Genomic DNA, 23656 nt, shown 5'->3' with positions numbered 1-23656 from the left:
AATCGGTTGCGTATTTGATAGCTACGCATGACAGCAGCAGGTAAAATAGCGAAGCACACGCACGTTTCCGGTAGTCGTACACCTTCTGCTTAGTCGCAATTCAAAGAGGACAAAAATAATGACAACATAAATCACAGCCAAAGGGAAAATGCATGAACAGCCGAAAGCCGTACCCAAAGCTGTATCAAGCGGCACAAACAGGCTCCGTTCCTGCATTCAATAACAACAGGGTTTATTGCAGTGGTTTGGGCCAGACCTGGATCTCTCACGATAAAAGCTCCTGGTCTCACAGCTGCACCAACTTGAAAATGAAAGCTGAATCAAGTTGTCCCATTGTTTTCCCCTCAAACACAGGCTAGGAGCAATCCTAACCATCTAAGGAAATCAAAGTATTTAGACAAACCAGACTGGTGATTTAGACTATTTCAAGATGGTGTCAAGCACGTATTTAGCTCAAGTAATGGCAGTAAGTGCTGCCCCGATTCAGCTTCACGTTCCAGTTAAACACAACTCAGAACATACTCGCCTTCACAAATGAGCCTCGAAACCAAGTTCTGCTAAGATTTCAGGTTGCTGCTTATTTTAGCAAAAACTGTCTCCATTGGCCTAGATTCCCCGCCCCCTCTGTGCTTTACTTTCAGCAACTGTATGAAAAACTGTACAAAAACCTGTTACAAAAATACGTGAAGTACAAATTACATACAAAACTGCACCACATACTAGTTTAGACAGGCATATTGAACATAGTTTTTTGGTGGATTAAGGTTTATCTGAAACCATCAGAGAACATCAGCGAGCGCAGAGTTCAGATCAGCTGGTACAGGAGGTACGGGGCTGGAAACCCTGTTGAGTCCATCAGAAGAATCCCTTTAATAGCCTTCCAGTTTACCCCTTTCCAATCCAGCTGTTCAGACTACGTCCAGCAGGACGCTGACAGGAGATGGGAGATGCAAAATAAAATATTATTATTCATACAAGACACTGTGATGGCACAATCCAAAACCCATTTAATTAAAGACACTGTTCACTTTGTGCACTTTACACCAGGCCCTCTGCACCTATTAATTATGTATGGCCGTGGGGGTCAGACTTCCCATTTTTCTTCCCTTTACAGCACCACCAACAAAATGCTTTCCCTTCACAAAGTGACTCTGAACATTCTGTGCATGTTTGATAGCAAACATAGGAGGATTACCAAACCAACTGGTCACAGATTAATAAAATAACATTCTTAGTGGTGTATTACAAAAGAAATGTGCAAGAGTTCCTCTTAGCTCAAACTACAATACTTAACAGTAAAGAAAATACTTGCATAAAGCACATTCTAATTGTTTTGCCGTTTTCCAGTTAAGACAGGGTATCAGGAAACCTTAAGGCGAAACACTTCTTTTTCCGCAAAACAGGCTCTTAACAGTTTCTCCCTAACATAATGTGCACACAACAGCATATTGTCAATTTAAAAAAATATTTAATGCTGCCAAAAAGTATAAAAATACAGTAAGAATGGCAGTACAAAACAAAATATTTCCTAATTTATTTCTTTTACATCTTTCTACATTAATACAGGCATTATAAAAACACAGGATGGCAAATTATTTTGTTTTGCAAAGTAGCACGCTGCTGGTGGTCTTCATCCCCTCGACGCAGTTTATGTTGTAAACAGATAACTGAGGTCTTCTTGCTACTTATCAGACCTCACTTTTTGTTCCCGAAGAGGGGTTCATGTCTCGCTTTGCATGTCAATAATTTGCAGTTTATAGCTGCAGAACATTCACAAGTCTCGAAGGCTTAGGTGTCAGTCAGTCTCGGCCTGCGACACACAACGCAAAAGAAAGTCACCGATTCAGTACACAGTACGGGGAAAAAAAAAAGAAAAAAACAAGAAAAAAACCAAGAAATCAGAACAAGACAGTGGGGTTGCAACTCACTATAAACACCAAACAGCTTCTCATGCATTCCCTGCAGCAACTACCAACCACGCTTGTCTGCAGCAAGCCCTCTTGGAAAGGCGTTGCTTTTTCCAAAAGTATTTCCGTATTACAGTACAAGGCACATACTCGCTGGAGAGCGTCAAGCACAGATCTATGGTCCCACCAACCACTCACTCGTGCATTTGGCCACAAGCACTGCAAAAGTCGTCTTGGGCCTCAGTGGGGCTACAGAGGGCTGCATCCCAAAACACTCATGTCACCTCTCACAGCTTTGTAGGCCAGTCCTGGCACAGTGGCACGGAAACAAAGTGTTTCTAGACAAAAGTTTCTCGCAGGGAGGAAGACATGCCAACACTGGACACGTCGTTCTCGGGGAAGGTAAGGCTCTACTTCAAGGGACACCAGAAAAGACCTTGGTGTTTACAGCACCAAATATCCAAGCTACTATATGTAAAACGCTTCTGAGTTCTGCAAGCACTACACTGATTCACAAAGCAGCCTTCCACGTTAAAAAAAATCCTTCCAAGTATTTAGCCTTCCAATTTAAATAAAGACTCAGACAGAGATGCAATTTTGAACACATTTATTTTTTGTACATAAAAAGGAAAGACTGACCTAAAACTTTGGTGGAAAACAAAAGAGCCCAGGAAGACTACTGTGTGTGAGTCAACTTTGCACATTTCGTCCTCTGACTTAAGCCATTTGGCCACGCAGAAGACTTCCTCTTTTGTCAGCATTAATTTAGTTTCTTGTGCGGTCCTCAAGTGTCTCAGGTTTAACTATAACGCCAAACAGCAAACTAAATAATTCCGTTAACATTCATTAAACTTAAAGCTAGCCAGGCTTTTCAATCGCCTGCACAATCCAATCACACATACATGCATACCATACACATTTACACCTCTTCCTTTTTCAGGGGGATATAAACTGATGTCAGTAAACCATTTTACTCAAACCATTTACTCAGCACAATAAGCTGAGTTTCACTTGCAACATCTTACTTCCATAAAATAAACCTATAGGGATGTTTGTTTGGTTTTTTTTTTTTTTCAAATCGCTATTTCACACTGAATTCAATTATTTTACTTAATACATTCCAAGAAAAACACAAATGTACCGTCACTCTAAGCGGACTGTCCCTGCACCATGAACATAAACAGAAAACCTAAAGGATTAATTCTCAATTTGCAAACCCCTTGCAATGGAGGTCCACATTTGTTAGTGATTTTTTTTTTTAAATAAAAACATGCATGATTTGTACACAAGGGTTCATCTGAGAGTCAAACACTGTTTAATCAAAATTCAAAGACCACCACTCTGCATCAAATATTTTGACTAATGTATTTCCAGAACAGAGGGAAAAACCCAACACAGTAACACTCTGAATCAAGTGCAACAGCATTTCAGAAGAAGCACAGGACCAGCCAGCAGCTTGCCAGAAACTGGGGTGGGGGGAAGCAGGAGAGGGGTCAGAAGGCACGTCCTTCATTTTTACTCTTTCTTTAAGCAATTCCTACGATAGAGGTCACTGGGATCTACAGTTCTTCATTTTGGCCTGTATTTGTTCCTATTTAACACCCAAGTTGTGCAAAACTGCTGCAAGTTTCAATCCTACAGAATAACCCAGTATCACAAGGGCTCAGTTTATGGTAAACAAGCCTCCCTCAGATTTTGTTTTTTAAGCATTACTGACAGACAAGAAAGAAGAGTTTTATCCAAACTATCTCCTAGAACGTACTAAGGGATCCAATGTTTCATCTCCTTTCTATGCCCATACTGTCATGGACAATTCACTGTACAAACTAGTTTTGTCCAAGACTTGTATCGGTTCATGGTCCTTAAATTATTAACACTTAAGACTCTCAAGGTACTTGCAATCATGTAACCAAACCAAATTTTTACAGATGGACTGCTGAATGTTCCAAGTCCTGCTTTATTGCATCAAGAAGGTAACAGAGTGTGACAAGACGTAAGATGGCCCCCTCCTGCCCTGCCCCATCCAGAAAAGAGGAATGCCTGCCTCAGGATCAGGAGAACGAAAAGGCCAGGATTTAGAAGACAGAATTAGGAAAAAATTCAAGTGACAAGTTGACAAGCCACAGTTAGAGCTCAGTGTCTGCAGGATACTGGTGGCCCAGGAAATCCTGAAAGGCAGTAAATGACAAACAGAAAGGCAGTAAATGACAGTATGATTTCAGTGAAGGTTTTGCATATGCTTTTTCCTTAGCTGCTCTTCAGTATTCAGAATGAAATCTGGAATATTTCTCTTACAAAAGCATTTAATTACATTCCATGTGTTTTCCCGTAACCAAAATATCTTTTATAAGGCACATACATTTACGCCTACTATCAGTTATAACTGATACTGAAAAACCTGTCTTCTCAACTTAATGAAAAAAAAAGTTAATCTTTTGCCAAACTTCTTGTTGGCTAAAAGAGTTACTGTGGTTGTAACAATTACAAAATGTCTTAAAATATGTAAGCTGCCTGCCTGCACCGTGCCAGAGCAACCAGTAAGCCATTTTGCTATTAGAGCTGCGTAGTTGGTCAGTAACGCCACAGGATAAATTATCTTGTTTTACTGACACGCAATTTCCCACATTCAGAACTGTATGTTCTAAGAAACTACACTTGTTTTCCTTATCTGGACCCTTACGCATTTGTTTACTATATAAACAGTGTAGTTCAAAATAGTATCAGCTATTTTTGTGAAACGAGAATTTCAAAGAGTAAACTCAACTTAGCTTTGCATTGTAAACGTCAGACTATTTGGGCCCCATGCCTGCTATCCTACTACTAAGATTCAATGTACTGGAAACCTTTCAAGTCAATTCCTTTAGATGAGGAGCAAAGTAATTACCTAACTCTCTTAATATTTTTCAGCAGTAAATCCAAACAGTGCTTTACAAAAGGACTGGGGGGGCAGGGAGAAAAGAAAACCCCCAAACCCCCCATATCCAAGAGGAAAATGGAGAGAGAAAACACGACTTCTCTGAAGTCACCCAACAAGGCAATGCTTGAATAAATAAAATCCAGGTTTCAAAGTGCAGTCCAATACTACAAATGACTAGGTCTCAACTTGGATAACAGTAAGCTACGTAGAGCCACATACAATCTCTGTACTCAACTAGAATTTAAAGGACAGAAATTGATTTGTGTTGAATTACTACTTGGAAAGTGTTGTCGTCCAACTAATGGAAAGGGAGTGCTCAATGATTTTACAGTGACTGTAGCATCGGTATTCCCAAAGTATGAGTCATTCAGTTTTCCAAGTCATGCCTCTTTAATACAGTGCTGGGGAACCTGAAAAGCAATTTTAGACTTTGTGAAGCTGTGGAAGTGGCTCGAACAGCTAAACATACTGGGCATGGGAGAATACTCCCAACATTTGTTTTCTATTACAACCACCCTTGGAAGTCCTACTATAGTTTCCTTTGATGTGCTTTCTACACCTATTACTGATGAATTAATTTTATTCTTTCTAGCAATTAAAATCTATAGACACACAAAAAGTTATGTTTCACATTTAATGGAATGTCAGAACTGTAACATAGTTGGCCTTCAAACACTAGTTGAAATCTGGATACATTAACCAACTTAACAGTATGCTTTTCAGTGGGGGCTAAGTTCTTCTCAAAAGCCTTTAAAAAAATCCAAATTTCCAAGCCTTATTTAAATAATGAAAACTACAAAAAAATAAATAAAGAAGGCAAATTAACAGAGTAGAAATCGGTAAGTGCTTCATCAGACCCCTAGCTGCTCATATCATAAATTTGAGAGTCAAAATATGGGGAATGGTTGCACTATTATTTTCATGCACAAATTATAATTACATTTACTTTCAAAATCAAATACTTTTTGGTCAGAAATTTGTACAAACTGAGCTTTTAAAAGTACAGTGAACTACAAAAAGATTAAATATGCAATTATAAAATATATTTATCCTAGGTCATAAGAATATAAAATGTTTATGTTCATGTCACTAGTACATTACACATTACACACATTAAGGATAACTTCTTTGCATTAATAATGTAAATGATACAACACTGTTTATTGCTTATGTCAGGCATGTAAATTTAAATCCAGACAGCCTTCAGTAGCTAAACCTCTGTGGTTGAGGGTTTGCTTAAGATCCGGTAAGAGTTAAAAAGTGTATAAACAGTTGCAGCAAGTTTGTACCTGCTCACATAAACAAAAAACATCATCTCTGTTGGGGGGCAGCAGTTCATTTTTCTAAGTACCTGCAGTGGAAAGTCCTGAGATGTTGACATGTGATCAAGTTTACATCACTTCTCTAGCGTATGTAATGGTCTGTACCCATTCCAGATGTAAGGAGTTTACTGCTTAAAGTCACACCCCTAGTCATTAACTTCCAGCAAAATTAGCTGCTGGAGCAGACAGGCTCTCTGTTTACTTACAAGGAATGTTCTTGAAAATACATTTTCCAGCAAGAATAAGCGCCAACTAAAATCAGTGTACCAAACCCAATCTTAGTGAGAATAGGTTTCCAATATAACCACCTTTTTCTTTTTCTTTCAGTCTCATTTAGCTTCTGCTTCATCTGCTGCAGCTTCTGTGCTGTGTTAGCTTTTCTATCCTCTCGCAGTCGTTTTCGGACAGCACTTAAAGAAAAGGAGAGAAAAAAAAAAAAGGTAAGCTTTACATTGTAGAACAGGAAAAAAGGTTATTAAAATATTAAAACAAACCTCTTCCCAACACACTCCCAACAGTTAACCAACCCACCAGTAGCATATGGCAGCAGCATATAAGATTTAAACCAAGCAATCTTTACTCTGTTTTAACAATCTTGATGAGCACAGTTTCAGGTCAGTGAAGCCCTGTGAAATTAGTAAATGACATATGTGAAGCTGTAAGTGGTGCTTGACCTACATGTTCAACAGGGAACAGAATTAGCTTCATTATCTGAGTTTAGTCTTTCACTCCACCAGTGCCCCCCCATTCGGCGTCTGAGATTTTTTGCATGGAGGCTGCTTTCATGTGTGGCACAAGGTGTTGCACACCAGCATTCACAGAGTGAACGCACAGTGCCTCCACTGCAGAGCTCATGCTGGCATCCCTGGCACACTGATCCTAAGCGACTCATGTCTGCACACAGACGTAATGGTGCTCATCTCAGGCTGGAAACCAATTCCTGATCAAGGACATGTGCTAAGTCAGTTGTGTGTTCTCACACTACCGCCTTGTCATTCTTGTCTTCAAAAGCATCCTCACAGTCTCTAAGAAAGCCTAACACCAACACAAGAAATGCTTTCTCAAGGCTCTAGCACACAAACACCGTGCTCACACTCATGCCCCCTTCCCCTGCTTTTGAGGGGCTCCTTCGAACACCTACAAAACCACTATCATTTTCTCTCAAAACACTCACAAAGACATAAAAAGATTAACTCATCAGGGCATTCAGCAAGTCATTATTTCACAATTCCAGTCTATCTAGCTTGCCCTGCTGCATCTCCTCTCAGACTGCAGCCCTTTGAGACAGACACTGCCTCCTCCTGTGCACTGAACAGCTCGGCACGACCCAGTCCCGGTCTCTGGATCTGGTGGATCCACATGCTACCCTCGGGTGGGCAGGCCCACGCGACACAGTGCATCATGGCACAATTCAGCCAGTAATTCCCAATACAGCAGCTGACAGCTGAGGCATCAGCACTCACGAGGCAGAGAAACTCGACAGAGAAAGACAAATTCGTATGACACAGCTAAACCACAGCAATCCCTTCACAGTGGTAGATTTAACATGAGTGGAGGGTAACACACAGCTTCAGTGATGTAATTTCAATCACCATATAGGCAGTGGTAGGTGATAAAAAATTGGTGTTTCTGAGGTATCATATATTTTTCCAAACAGAAGTTAGCACCGTATTTAAAACTCAGTATCAAATTATGCTGGGCACTTCTAGGACCTAATTCACACTGTAAAACAGAGTTCACAGACAGTCTGTAGGAAAATGCTTTCAAATATGAGGTTTAGCTGCTTCAATTAAGAGACATTTGGTCTTCTTCTCTTGACCTTTAAGCAATGAAATTTATTACAAGGGATAATTGAAGTTGTATTTTAAAAATAATTAAATAAGACAGTGAAACACCACCTGTCCTTTCCCTCTACTGAAAAAAAGATTTTGACATTTTCTTATCATAAGAAAAGCATACAATAATTCAGCTTTTTAAGAGAGTATATCTGCCTTCTAAACATTTTTTCTTCATCTTGCCTACCTTTCGATGTTTCCATCTGTGATATCTTGAACTTTATTGGAAAGGTCAGTATTTATTTTCTCCATTTGATCTTTGTTCTCCAGGCCTATGCTGTTCCCATTGTACTTCTCTGTGGTTATTTTGGTTGGGTGTGGAGGAGACTGCTCAGAACTTGGTGCTTGGTCCTCCTTAGAGAGCTCCTTCCACCGTTTCTGCAAACAAACAGAACATACTTCAAACATTCCCCTAATACTGAAGGCCCGCTTTGCCCAACATGCCTTCCAACACAACAGACACAAAGGTAGACTAAAGGAACTACTAGATCAACAGAAGAAAAAAAATTGCTAGATGAAGGAATAAGGTTAGGTGAAGATGCATCTTCTCCAACAATGAATCCCTTCTGTATTTCTCCAGGATAATGCTGCCATGAAGGTATGAGGCCACTAACTTCAGGGTTTATGCTGTCCACAGCAGCTTCACAACCAGGAAGCAACTTGTCTTGTATAGTCTGCCCTGTCCAGCACTCTCCATCTCCCTTTGCCACCTACATGCCTATGCTGTGCTGTTACCTTTCATGGCTTCAAAACACAGGAGGTCCCTGCGTGCAAGAACTGCCTAAAAAGACAAAACTGGAAAAATCTGCAACGCCAATGAAAAAAAAATCTAGGGTTATCTATGCCAAAGTTGTGGCCTACTATTTCACCTAGTGGTCCATTAGCCCAGAGGTCTACTGCAACATAACAAAACATATTCACCTTGTTTTGAGAAGTATCTGAAATTAGATGGAAGGAGAAAAAGAAAAAAAAGATCAGAAGTAAAACTGGTTTGCTAGATCTCTGTCTGAATAGGTAACTGTCCTAATGACGAACAGTGTGAAGGATTTCTCCCAACAAAATTTCATGCAGAAAAAAACCTAGAAAGGTAACAGGAAAGAAAAGAATCGCCCCTAAAAACCAATCAGTCATTTTCTCACACAAATCAGTCAGTCTATAAAGACGCAGACTATCTTGGGGATAAAAAAATCAGTTACTTTTTAATGTCTATGATAAGAAAGATGAACCAAAAATTGACTCTTCACAAAAGGAGTGTTCGATTCTTGTCTGTGGAATGAATTCAAGACTGCTGGTCTAAACTAAATATCAAACTCAAGAGAGTGATGTCAAAAAATGTCAGCTACTTATAAATGAACTACTGGCAGAATGAGCTTTAAACTGACTCCTCCACCACAGAGGAGCTTCCAGTATGGATCTGAAATTCACAAAAGGAGTCTTCATGCACAAGATACTTCATTCTCAGAGGCTCTTTGTTTTGTTTTACAACAAACAAACAAAAAAAAAACAAAAAAAGAAACAGCCATTAACAAATGGAAATCCACTTAGCAGCTCCCTCTTACTGTCACAGCAAAAGGCCTTTTGGAAGACATGGTTGTGTCCGCAAGAGACTTGCCGGCTAAGATAAATACTGATTCCATCTGGAGCGATAAGCTACAAAGGAAGAACTGAAAGCAGAGACAATTTGACTCTTGTCAAACAAGGAACTTCCCACCAAGAATTCTATTTTAAACATGTAATAACATTAGCTCAAATGACTGTAATTTTAAGTTTAAATTCACTATGTGAATGGCAGGACTGGAAAAATAACATACAACTAGGAGGAGACAGATAAGGAGGATTGTGCTGCCTTTGCCATTTTATGATAGTACCTGCAACTTTACAAGAAAGAACAATAAAAATATAACTCAGGAACTGAAGTACTCCACTACGTTTTGTGAAATTATGTCTGGAAGAAACAAAGAAGTGATGAAGTTTGATTTGAGAAATACAATTGTCTTTAAGATTACAACCAAAATGCCTGGGTAGAGGAGCTACGACTTAGGGCCTGTATTGTCTCTTGCAATGAACAGAAACCACTCATTTCAACAGATTTTTCTCTAAAGAGCGATGGTAAGTTATTGTACTATGTTGCTGAAACAGTATTAACTTATCTTTATTATGAAGGAATTTTATATAATGAAAATTTCAACCGTGTTCCACCTCACTCATTTCACATAGTGCAGTGCTGTAGTATAATCAGGAAGCAACTACTTGTTTCAGCGACAGCACCATACAGCAGCGCACCAACCACACGACTCTGCAGGGCTTCACGGCAACCTCGGCAAGTGTATGATCCATCTTTCCTTTCAATCAGGGTGGAAATCCCATCAGTGCTAAACGAGGGGAAGAACCTCCTCACTCCCTCAATACAAGTGCTGCAGTTGCAGCCACCAGCAGTTAAGTAGAGGCTCGAGTATATGCCGTGTTTCTCTGCACAGTCTTCTGACTTCCAAAATCCATGGAGATTCATCTCATGTTAGATATGAACATTAGGGTAACGATATATTAGAGAAGTGTTCAACGGCTTCACGCCCTCAGCATCACTAGCAGAGAAAAGTAAACACTTCTCACATTCTGGACAGTACAACTGTTCCATACGTGGGGAAAAAAATGATCTAGCTGACCTTGAAAGGAGAAATACTGCTATTAAGCCCTGCCAACTGACTTTCTGCACATGACCCTGACGCCTAAAGAGAAAAGCACCAGGACAACTGCCTGCACTGCAGAAAACACTGGTTTAAGAAAGATCATCCGAACAATCGTAACAAGAAAAAGAAAAAAATAAAACAAGAAGTGTGCCTTCATAGGCATTTTCTTAGCATGAAGAAATAACACACTTGAACCTGGCAAGCAGTATTCGGAGTTGACAACGCTCCCTTGTATCCAGAAACAAGAAATCCTGTGATCTAGATGGGTAAGTGTCGAAACCAGAGCTACTCACAGTTTGGAGCATGGCTTTTTAAAAAACAAAGCAGAAAAATTATTAGAGAGAATACCCTCATACCACCAGAAACAGCTTCCAGAAAATAAAGAGGCTAAATTGCTGTTGGTGTTAGGATGAATCATGCAGTCTTCTAGGCACACGGCACAAGTGTCAGACTAGCATGCTGCACACTACCGAGGTCTTGATCAGTAAGTTGTGCAAAATTATTTATTTACATAGCAAGTCAAGAAACACCTGGCAAAGAGAAGAATCTGAAAACTACCAGAACCACAGAAAAGAGGAAACGTGGTTTAACTTATCTACTTTGTTCATGATTTTAAGAACTCAAAACAAAAAAGCCCTAGCATATGAAAGCAGAATTAAGCCTGTTTCGCAGCCTCTCCTCCCAGTCCTCCCACCTAGCCCCAGCCATTTAAAACAGCTGTAGCTACTGTTACTTCTGCAACCCACGCTGATAAAATAGTGAGATTTGGTGATGTTTGCCCCAAAACTCATTACATTTGGCTAGAGTCTACTAACTGTAACACAAATTTTAACTGATATGGGGGGCGGAGGGGAAGGGAAAGCAACTTTACTAATAAACGTGATCTGTAGCATCAGGCAACTTTGTTGTAAGTAAAATATATAGCAAAGATCAGGAGATCCTGAAAAGATCCTTGCTATCTTTTCATAGTGATAATGGGCATTACTTTTTGCTTTTCAGTGTTGAAGAAACTGATTTAGATTTTTTTTTAAATGTGTACAGAGAAGTTATTTCTATATTTTATCTAAGAGGGGACGAATACATAGGATTAAAAGTTTAGCTGATAGAAGGCACTGATCAGATACCTCTAATACCTTCTAGGCATCTATCGAAAAAGGCAAATTATTTAAATCCCACAAAGTTACATGTTTTAAAATAGTTTGGCGCTCATTTTTAACTGCTGTTAGCAGTCTACTGTTTATGTTTAAATAAACAGAGATAAGCATTTACCTGTATAGTTGAATCCCCCATTATAAATTTTGCTCCCTCTATTACAGCCATATATGAAAATCTTAGTTGATCAGGAGTCTGAATAAGTCCCATTCGATATTTTCTCATATCCAGTAATACCTTCTTAATATCTACAGAGAAAGGGTCTTTTTTTTCCATCTGTAAAGAAAGTTACATTAAGAGTGTCATTGCTATTGATAGAGAGACAACACATAAAAAACAATTACGAGTAAAAATCAGTCATAAAATTCAATCTAAAAATTAATTTCTTCATATTATGTTTCTATTAGTTTTACATGAAATTAACATATCAAATGATTTCTACATTGTTTTTACAGGAAAGAAGTAAATCATCTACTGAAAGCTTATTATGAACAAATCAATGATCGCCTATTAACCAAATAAATCAGTACCCTAATATCAAGTCTTCACATGAAGATATTGAGATATGATTGATTTTATTCAGGCATGCATTTGTGCTTTGAAATAAGACTACAAGAATCAGAAGAATCAGAACCATAAAGCGTATTTCCTACTGCTCCTGAATGGAACAGCAATTTGGAATGATTGAATGTGGCAGAAAGTCCCTTATTTAAAGCAGCATCTCTGATCTGAGCAATGCACACACTTATTCCCACACTACATTTATGGGATGCTTTTAACGACATATCAGCATTTCTTGCAATGTTCACTTTACATCATCTAATATTATGCAGAAAGAAAAACTGAAGAAAAAAGAAAATAAGTTGAGAGGACCTAACCAAACCAGAAGACAAATGTCTTATAAATTAAATGAAACTCTATTTTGCCTAACCCTGTGCTGTACTTCTCATTCTCACTATTACCAAGCACTGTCACAGAGAAAAAGTCTGTGTCTGGATTTAAAACTCAATAAAAATTAAATGTTAAATAATATTTTTAAAAAATCTTTAAAAAAGTTAACTCGACTCATGATCAGTTATAGACAATGCAGCTCAATGAGTAAGCAAAAAAACTTACTCATTCAAGTGGTCCTGAAACTGGCTACCAAGCCCCACCTCCCAGACGGCTGCACAGCCAGGGAAATTCTGCACCATCCTTCATTACACACTGCAGGAGACTCAGGAGCATGCCCGAGTTCTCATTCTAGTTCAGATGACAATTTTCTGCAACCTTAAGAAAAGGGGCCTACAAGATATTCCATGTTTAGAGAAAAAGACTTACATATTCCATTGTCTCAATATATATTCACAAGCCTAACTTTAAGCTCGTATTTAAAAAAAAAAAAAAAGAAATCTCAACCTTTTCTAAGCATATCTTATGTAAAAGGAAAAGAATGCTTACTATTTACTTTCCAGGAAGCTTTGAAAATGTGTAATGTACTTCAAGATGGATTTGTAAATGCATTTCAAGAGCTGTGCTTTTAAACGGCCAAAATATGTGAAGAAAAAAAAAAAGTATAATGTCTTTAATTAAAGTTTTCACTGGCATGTCGTTAACTTAAATGCTTTTAAAGCCTTCTGACCAAAAAGTCCATATTGGGAAGGGGGGCAGGATGTCAGGAGAAGGAAACGGGCAACAGAGAAAACAACAGAACACTTACCAGAACAAGACAAGTGTCTACTAATGAAAACGTGCCGGAACGTCCTATTCCCGCACTGCAGTGAACTACTGCAGGTCCGTGTTCAGGACTTAGTGAACCAGACTCTCTGACTTTAAACAGGAAGTTCAGGAACGAAGCTGGGGATTCCGGAACTCCAAAGTCTGGCCAGGTAGTATAATGAAAATGAAAGATCATCCTGGACTCACCACTCTAGAAGTGAAAACAAATAAACACGACCACTAGAAAGTATTCTACTTTTGTTTAGTTAGCACACATTTCCCCAACCTAAATCAATAGCTATTTTCTATTTTAAACCTCTCACTTAGATAAACAATCCAATAACTTGCTTCAAGCTGGATGACAACCAACAGTGCAACCTGAAGCAGTTTTTCATCCGAGTTGATAGTTTTCCCCTTCGCAACTATGACCGTACACATCCTTTAATTCTTCTCAAACTTCCAATATTGTATTTGATTTGCTTTACTACTTGCTCCCAAATATTCTTCTTCTTCTACCATTAACGTAGCTTAATGGCTGACAGCAGTTATTATACTCCTAGCATTAATATGACTGAAAAAAAATCCATCAGCAGTGTAAACACTCTCCACTTTTGCTCAGAGCAAGTTTTAATATCAAGAGGTATTAGTATCCCCTTTATACTAATCACACTACTGAGAGGAGCAGGGAGCTTTATGGAAAAGGCCGGTAAGAACCCATACAGCAGGATGTCTAGCAAGACTTTGGCTGGACATACTCATTCTTTGTAAGTAAGGAAGAAGGATTCCAAAATCATGCAGTTGTTTTAGAACCATGCAGCTCCTCCTCCTGGACCAACTAGCTGCAAGTATTGAAATGACAGCAGGAGAGTATGTATATATCTGAAATGCTCTGATGACAAATTTGGATTGTATTTTTATGGAAAATAAAAACCTGCTGTTAAATGCTACTCCTTGTCGCAGTGATATTGAGACAACGTGATCATTGATTTAGCTCAGGAAATTTAGAAAGCTTCAGCTATTTTTATCCTCCCTCTATTTCATCTTGTTTTCCACATAGATTGAAACCTACACAATCCCCTACAAAGTTGGAACATAAGATTTTAAATATCAATGTATTCCAGAAAAGCTATTTTTCAGCAACAGTAAAACATAGCTATGAAATTAAAATAAATTCTACTGTTGCTCATCTGCTCAGTATGTTTCAGCTTCTTATGAGGGACAACTTAACGAAACTCTTTTGTGAAACCAAAATAATCCATGGTTACCACAGTAACAAAAATACTCTCCCATTTTCTTTATGCTTTCAACGCCTGATACTGCAGACTGTCAAGACTTTCATAGAAAACAGTGGATATTAACAAGACTGAAGCCTCTCTCAAATGCACAGTTATCTTCCAGGAATATTTTGTCTTTTGGCTAAGAGCTCGACAAGGACAACAGAGTCTGATCCATCATATTGGGAAAATGAGCACACAGTAGATTTCAAAGCGGGAAAAAAAAGAAATCTACCAAGGCCTAAACTGTATAAATACACTGGGATTTCCCTTTCTTATTTTTCTGAAGCAGAGCATTAAAAAAACAGTTTGGATTTTCAACTGAGATCTTCCTACTGGTCTTCTGTACCTAGTTTTTCAACTATTGAGTTAACTCACTAATCATGACCTATTTATTTAAAAATCATGAAGGAGATACATTTTTAATAAGAAACCTGGAAATTACAGAAATTTGAAGAAGATAACACTTAAGCAACTTCCTCTGTTTGGAAGAAAAATAACTCATCAATTTACAAGCAAAATTAAGAGGAAAACTGGAGAGATGAGCTAAATGCACATACTAAGTAAAGCAAAGGTTAAAGTTCTTTCTTGTGAATCTAGATAATCTTTGAAGCGGTAATTGATACTCTCCCCCTCGCCCTCAAGAGTCTTAAACAGCATTCCAGATGAAAGCCCCCATTATACCTCAAGAAGGCAAAAATGCCCTTAACTATAGAAAAAAAGTGATGTATGTTTGCTTGTTTTTCAAATCCCATACTGTAACAAGCACTATCATCCTCCTCCTAAAAAAACCAGTAGTGCTTCAAGCACGTGGCCAAGTATCACGCTGCTCATACACTAATCTGAAAATGGGTATTTATAAAGGAGAGATTAAACAGTGCTGTTGTACATCTTACCCAGCTCTAACCCACAGAACTACTTTTTTCTTCCTCCCCATGCTGTACAAAGGCTTTAACCATCCCACAATTTTCCATCACTTCAGCTCATTTTAAAAATACCTAGTCTCCTCATCTTTCTTCACAAGTCTCATTTCAGCACAGCGGAACTGGCTGGTCTTCTTTGAACTTGCAGTTTCTAATCGTACAGCCAAATCCCATTTGAAAATTTCAAGCCTCCCACGTTTTCTCTCTTCAAGAGAATGGCTCTTTCAAGTGGTGTTTGGCAGTCAAGCTGTACAGCTGAAATACTGTCTTTGTGTGAACATCTGTACTACCCTTTCTTAAAGAACTCCCCCTGCCACCGAGCCATGCACCACAGCTATCACAGCACCAAGCGATGCAGGACTGTAACGAGAAAAGAGTTGGCTTGCTAAAGATTCACAGCTGTTGATGAACAGAAATTCAATTTTAAAGAACAGTTAATTTTATTTAAAGTGTTGTGACAAAACTAGATATTCTTTTAAGGAAAAAAAGCTGGACTTCAAGACTCAGGCAGTAACATAAAATTGTATATATGTTATACACAGGGAACACATTTCTGCACGGTAACTGAAAACCAGCTTACTCTACGGTAACCACAACGTATTCTTCCAAGGTTTATTCCCTAAGACTAGCTACCAAAAAAAAAATTAAAAAATACCAGAGTAATTATGGGACAACATTTAATAAGCAACTTTTCAAGAAAAAGAGTCAAACTATTCTAGTGAAAGTTTCAAGAACCACTGGGATAAGCTTTTAGTAAACAACCAACATAGCTAAAACTAGTAAACTCAGAAAGTTACCACCACACTGAACAGTTCTCCACTGACTGCTGGCAACACTAACAGCATAATTAATGGGTGATCAAATCACAAGCCATGCTCCAGGTTACAAGCAGACATCCACATGAGGACTTGAGCAGAAAAACAATATAATGCCATTAGATTAACTTTCATTAAAACAAGCTTTGTCATAGTCTTTTTACAGTGACTGAAAACAAAAAGGTATAGAAGTCTTACAATAACTTTATGTTGTTCAGTCACCTGAGAATATGAACATGCATAAAATACTACCAAAATGCTCAAAGAAAGTTGACGCCTTCAGTATCAAGTAAAACATGTGAAGACAGAAAAACGGTGGTGTGTCAAATCTCTCACACTCTTTATAAAAGCCTTCATTCCATAGTTTTAGGGCTACTGAAACAGTCTAACATATGAAGGTGTAGAATACACCTACAATCCCACAGTGGTCCTGTATTTAATGATCATGCCATAAGTGCGTTAACAACTAATGTGATCATATAAAAATGAGAAGGCATGCTGCGAGGGCAAAAATTCTAGAGCAATGAAACTCAAAATCTTAAATCAACTTTTACCACAATCTTTTCTATTTGTTCTTCCTAATGCTTGGCAAAATGGTTTTCAAAACGTACATGTCAATGAGGATAATGGGGCCAAACAATCCTCACAAACATTCTGATTTTGTTTTGTGGGTTTTTTTTTGTTGTTAATAACTAGTGTATATTCTGCAAGTCAACACGGTAATAGCTATGTCCATTGAATCTGGAAAACACTTGACATTCAAGTGAGACTTGGTTCTCCTTTCCTATTAGACAACAATACCACTCCTGACACCTCAGTCTTATTTCTGTGGTCATGAAGACCAAAATTAATCCCTGCTGCAGTTTTGACAAAGTGACATGAGGACATCCCACGAGTTTAAAAGCACATGTATGCCATATTTCAGAAATCCCTTCCAAACACTATAGTGATTACATACATACACACATTCGTATACAAAGATATCACTAGATCCCAGAACATCGCCTGCCATTAGATTGTTTGCATCCACAAATGAAACATCATTTCAGTACGTTTAAAATTTTGGATATTGTAAACTGGCAGCAAAGCATATCTTGTCTTCTTGAACTACACTGACTCTTCCTGGTTCATTGACAGGATCAGATAGTAAGGGCCACTAAGCAGTCTTGTGTCACCTTAATCTGACAGCAATGGCCACACAGAAGCTTGATACTAATTTGAGAATCCATTTTTCTAACGTTTTTTCCCAAATATCTGCAGAGGATTCAAGCTTCCACTTCAGGTTTATTAATGGTGCTTACTCTGAAATATTATATCACCAGTGGCACATTAAATCTAGTTCATTTCTTCTAGTCCTTCTCCTCCAGCAAGTATTTTCTTTGCAAACCTCTTCTTTGGCTGCTTTATTCTGGTTTCTAGGAACACAGACTGAGATATGTTCATCACGGTTCCTCCAGCAATTTCAATTCCTTTCCACTGCTCCATTTCCTCACCCAGTCAATCCTTGGTTTCCCTCAAGTACTGATGCTCATTTGCCCTCCCATAGCTTCCCTGAATTCCCGAGGACCAACATAATGAGGTTTTGCTTATAAGCATTAATTATGTGTCACGCTGTATCTTTCTCCAGGCTATCTGAGTTGCCATATCAGAAATTACTGAAAACAGAAGTTTTCTTTCTCTAAAGACCAGTACTTACACTTGTGATAAGGAAAGTTGAAAGCAGCAATAAAGAATTACTTAAAAATATATATTCAACACAAGGTGGAGTCTTCCAGAAGTCATCTGTCAATATCTAACAATTCTCCCGTAATACTGTCACAAAACTTAGCAACTCCATCCCATAAGGTTATTTTACGTGTTTAACAGAAGGCTCTCATAAACACCTAACTAGCACTTCTCCAGTATACTGGGAGATTTTGCTTCGTATCACAGACATGCGATAGCTTCACACAAATGATTACAAATTTTTAACTCGAGCACAGTATTTTCCTTCTACCCTTATTTTACACCAAAGGCAAGGGTTTGTGGAAGCCTTCAGAGTCAGTCTTTCCTCAAGGACAGTTCTGAACCTGAGCGTTTACAGCAGAAAGCAGCAGTCAACTTTCTGAAGCACTGACAATTGACACCAACAAAACGATGGAGGATACACAATGAACCATGGTGGAAAGCAGCTTCAAATTTCTATATTCTAAAATGCAGGCTGGGAGAGGCAAAAAAAATAAGGAAATTCCACGATAATCACCAGCAAGACAAAGCACATCAGAAATACTTTCAAAACTTTTGGAAAGATACCAATAAACACCATCTCCTCTAGCCGCAACAGCAAAACCAAATGCATGCCTAGCACAGATGTAAACAAATCAAATAGCCAAATGCCTTGATCTAATCCCAAAAAACAAACATTGCCCCCACCAACCCCACCTGTACTTCTAACTGCTCTTTAACAAAACAAACTCACCATCAACAAAAACAAAAAAATATTCAGAGGTTGTTTCATTAGTAACAACATTAAACAAGCACTTTACTCTTCATACATATGTGCTTTGCTTATGTATTAGAGAGATTTGTTGCAGTACCACAAATTTACTCGAGTTCAGAATGGCTGCACTATAAAGACAATTCTAGTTCTCTCTGTTTTCAAGTAAATACTAAAATTTCTTAAGTATTCTTGGAATTCAGAGTATATTTTGTTTGTGAGTCATCTTATATTCCAGGCGTCAAGTGGCTAAATGTCTTACTACTCTGCCTCCACCAAAGTCCCCTCCAGGATAACTTGTATAAACATGGTCAAGCTCACATTTCAAGTTACTGTGAACACTCAGTCCCACAAGTTATACAGTATAATTATCAAATTCTTACAGAAGGCTGCACTCAACATTTGCAGTGCTGTTCTTGACGTTTTTCTGTTTGAGTAACCAAGAATGTTCTACTTCTTGTAGCTGTTTTATATAAAAAATATTCTTTGGAGTTAACACTTGTGGAGCCTTACAGGAGTGCCAGGGTATTAAAACAAAAATTCAATACAGTTAAGTTTGCTAAGTATTTGTGAAACTGATTTCCACGACATACAAGAAACTCTGTGCAGCACTGATGGGCCTGCATTACCAGTTCAAGGCAAACCCAGATATTTAAGTGCTCAATAGCTCCAACTCAAAAGTCTACTACAGTATACACTGTGCTGTTCCTCAAGGGATTTCTGCATTTTCCAGCTAATGTTATATCCAAACACAGATGTACAATGAAAATTAGATCCTTTGAAAATAGGAAGTTTAAGATTAGGTGCCAAGGTCAGCCAGACAATTCCATGAAGAAGCCTTTTCAGTAGTTAGGAAAACTGGCCTCAGCTTTCCAAAACGGAGTTATTCTTTCTCAGGCACTAGCTTGCAAGCACTACTCCTCTTTTCTTTGCCTTTGCTGTCAATAAACAAACAACTAAACCGAAATTCTTCAGGTCAGTAGGACAGAATTTCATAAAGCTCCTCTTACATTGAACAGACCAAGGAACAACATGCCAAGTTTTATCATGTTGATCTCGTGAGGGAGGTTTTGAATAAACAAACATTACCTCAAAGTACCATTAATATATACCATAAATATAATTTTGACCAAATATATCAATGTTTAGTTGTATAAAACAACATGTAAAGGAACATCTTCAAGCTTTCCTTTCCCAAATCCACTGACAAGACAACCTTGAATAAAACTTGCCATACTAGCACTTTCAATTAATATAAGGCAAGGTTTATAGGGAGAGAGAATATCTTACAAGACATAGCTGGAACAAACAGACAAGCTCTTCAGTCCTGTCTTCAGCTCTGAAACAGAAGCAGCAAATTCCAACCCATGCTCAGGCCAGGAACAATTTTTTTGAGCTTAACTTGATTAAATTGTCAAAGTGCTTAATTTTTAAGAGAAAAGGATGGTTGGTCCTGTGGAGCAAAAGGGGAGGTAAGCAAGAGGAGATAAGTTACCTATCTACAGGTGGTAATCACCCCTCCCGAAAAAAACTTAAGATAGATGGACTGAATTAAATGGAAAACTAAAGTTCCATTAAAAAACCCCAGTAATTACTGAGTCTGATTTCTGATATTCAAAAGAAACAAGAATTGTCAACTCCTAGGTTCCTCCTTTTAGGGTATTTCTTACAGCTCCTCTTAGAATCACCACTACCATCAATTATAATTCAGCATGTTAAGGTACTGCCAAATGGAAAAATTAAGTATAAAAATGCAGAAGCTGTTATCTCTTTTAATGCATAGATTAATTCAGGTCTAACTCACTTGCTTACATGCCACATATACATCTTCAACATTATCAGATGCAAAGTGCATTAAAATTTCCTGTGTAAAATCTCAAACAAACCTGTAGTGACAATATGCTAAACGGTTTTCATTCTATAGTTAAGCCCAGGAGTATGAGCTGTACAGACTGAGAAAAGCTTACGTTGATATTTTCTAATTGCAGTAGATGTACTGTGTAATAGGATTTGACGTCTTCAGATACTAGCCTCACACGGAAACCCGTTTCACTGAATGTCATGACTTCCTCTTCTTTTGTTGGCCAGTACTGTGCACACTTCACCTATTTTTTTTTTTTTAAAGGAGAAAAAGATAGAAGGAAAAAAAGAAAAAAAGAAAAATCTGGTTAAGTATCCTAGTATCTTGGGCTTTGCATGAGCAGTTTTTGAGACCCTATTATTCGATACAGTAGATTCAAGTACCTGCTCCCAGTCTGAGGAAACCCCAAGTCCATAATGTTTACAGGCAAACAAGTTACTACAGCTGTTTCAATGACTACTATGCATTCCAGTTTTATCTGTTCATGCTTGCTTTCATCGCAGGGCTAGTGTGTTTTGAGGTATACCTTAACCCTTCTCCCTCTCGCTCCTCTAGTGCTCTACAGTGAACAAAGATCTTTACTCAGCTATTTCAACAACATTTCCCCCACACTATTTCTGACACGCACACCTGCACATTTACGTAACTGATGTAACGCATCCAGTTTTCCCAAGGTTTGCTGAATATTGGAAGATTCTAGTGAAACCAAAGAATGAACTAACAAAGCAACGCAAAACTGTCCCTTGTCTTTTATTCCTCTTGTCCTGCACTCTGTATGGAAATTTTTGCATAAGAAAAAAAGTGACTTTTTAATGGACTTGTTAAATCTTTTTCACTAACAAATCTACTCTGAAGAAAACCCATAAATTTCAAATGACATGCACTTATAACTAAAATCCATAGTGGTTTTAGGCACATTAGCAGAAAAACTACATCATAACAGAAGATTTGCGTATTCTGCATGTATACTACCAGCTGTAAAGAATCAAAAATAAATAGACCTGTTTGACAGTTGCTGGGCAGCAGCTTGTCTTCATTGTTACAAACAAGTTAAGATCACTATATAACAAACATACTACTCTGTTAGATTTAGAAGAAACAATCTAAAGATACTTTAATTCAGACTTGTTTTCCCACCTTCCACTTTGTTATAGAACATCTTACACTGCTTCTGCTCCATCTTATTTCTATCTGTACCTCTTCTTTCTCAGGATGTTACTTTCACCTTCCTCGATGTATATTTATTAGACGCTCTTTTCACCCAACTGAGTTTTGTATCTTAGCTCCATCCATAACTTTAATGTTATATTAAGTACATGTTATGCCGTATACCAGTGAGAAAGTCTGTTAGTCCTTTTAACTTAACAATCAAACATTGTTCAACTGTATGAAAATTACATGCCTTACTTTACAACTTTAGGCCTAATATTACTTACCGATTCTTTTTCAACAATTCTGTTCAGCATGACAACTGCTTTGGTTTGTTGTTGCCATACCATTAGCCAAAAATGACAACACGTATTAGGTAACGGACCCTGCATAGTAAAGAAAAAAAACAGGTGTGAGAATGTATAGGCTAAGCAGTGTTTGAACACAGTTACTAGTTCACTGTGTGAAACGGGAAACAGTCTTCCTCTGAAAAGTTTAAACAAATTATTAATAGAATGATAGAAATGACAGACGAGAAAGTAACAACACTGCACAGATCATTCCAGTACTTAAAAGTTTTTTTTTTCTATTAGAAAAAAACAAACAACAAGAGAGTAAGAACTCAGGGAAAGGGTGTTTAAGTTTGGGCATCAATACTATCGTGCTTTTAGAAGAAAAGCTACCGCAGGCATGCTCAGAAGGTACAAGATGAAGTAAGGAGTAAAACTATTGTTGCAACCTATTTCCAAAAGAACCAAAGACAAGAACAAGCAATACTTCAAAAGCTTTATATGCAGTGAATTATTCATATTTAAATATTCTCTTTAGCTTTTTCTTAAAATATAAAATAATGTGTCTACAGCTAGATCTAATAGGCAGTTAGTATGAGATATATATAGTTCACAGAGACAAGGAACCATCCAAATATCAATTACAACTGTAAAAATCCTCCTCCTCCTAGTTCTCAGTTCCTATAACCGCCTAGTAATTGGTACTACTTACCTGTGTTAATATGTAGTATCTCTGGGCCTCTTCTATGACCACTAAGCTGGCATTGATATAGTCATTCTCGGTGTTCTGCAGTTTTACTCGACTATGATCATCTAAAATTCAAAGAAAATTGAGAACTAATGATGTATCCATCTTGATGAATACTCTCTAACACACAAGTTTAGATCTGAGAAGCAATTAGAAATAAATTCTGCAGTACTAACAAAATGGCAAACTACCAACATACATGAAACTAATTTCTCATATAACTTTGATAACTGCCTGTGTCATTCTCCCCTCAGCATTCCAGAGTAATTTCAGGTAGCTATTAATAGAAGCTGCTCAGAAAACTGGAAACCCCAATTTTCTTTAAAAAAACATCAAACAAAACAACCCTCCCACACATGCCAAAAGATGCCCAGAGCCATCCCTCAACAGTTGCATTTCCTGAGTACAGCAGAACCACAACCCACGCCAGGCAGCACTCTGTCCTATCATACCAGATCACTCTACTACATGGTTTCTTTTAAGTTCAGAATTCCAAGATCTTTGGTGAAATGAAGTTTCATAGATTGACATAGAATGATACAGTTAAACTCACACAGCGCCCCCTTCCCTCCCCCCCCCCCCCCCCCAAAAAAAAAAAAATC

At 38.0% G+C, this 23656-nt stretch overlaps 1 protein-coding gene across 2 annotated transcripts in view; it reads right to left on the bottom strand.

The window, feature by feature from the left end:
* Positions 1–1079: 1079 nt before the first annotated feature.
* PTPN2 (protein tyrosine phosphatase non-receptor type 2) overlaps positions 1080–23656 on the bottom strand; it is a 33057-nt gene continuing 10480 nt past the window's right edge. The window contains exons 3-10 of one of the 2 annotated variants that reach the window (XM_086608551.1): positions 23019–23119; positions 22304–22402; positions 20974–21111; positions 13520–13729; positions 11938–12096; positions 8169–8359; positions 6455–6556; positions 1080–1810 (exon numbers count right to left, since the gene is read on the bottom strand). In XM_086608551.1, coding sequence (XP_086464677.1) covers positions 1789–1810; positions 6455–6556; positions 8169–8359; positions 11938–12096; positions 13520–13729; positions 20974–21111; positions 22304–22402; positions 23019–23119 — 1022 coding nt within the window. In that variant the 3' untranslated portion in view covers positions 1080–1788. The other variant, XM_086608552.1, reaches the window with a different exon arrangement.

The sequence above is a fragment of the Tauraco erythrolophus genome, chromosome 3 (assembly GCF_009769465.1).
Source record: "Tauraco erythrolophus isolate bTauEry1 chromosome 3, bTauEry1.pri, whole genome shotgun sequence".
Classification (NCBI taxonomy): Eukaryota; Metazoa; Chordata; class Aves; order Musophagiformes; family Musophagidae; genus Tauraco; species Tauraco erythrolophus.
The sequence above is the reverse complement of the archived record's forward strand: the minus strand, read 5'-3'. Positions and strand labels throughout refer to the sequence as shown.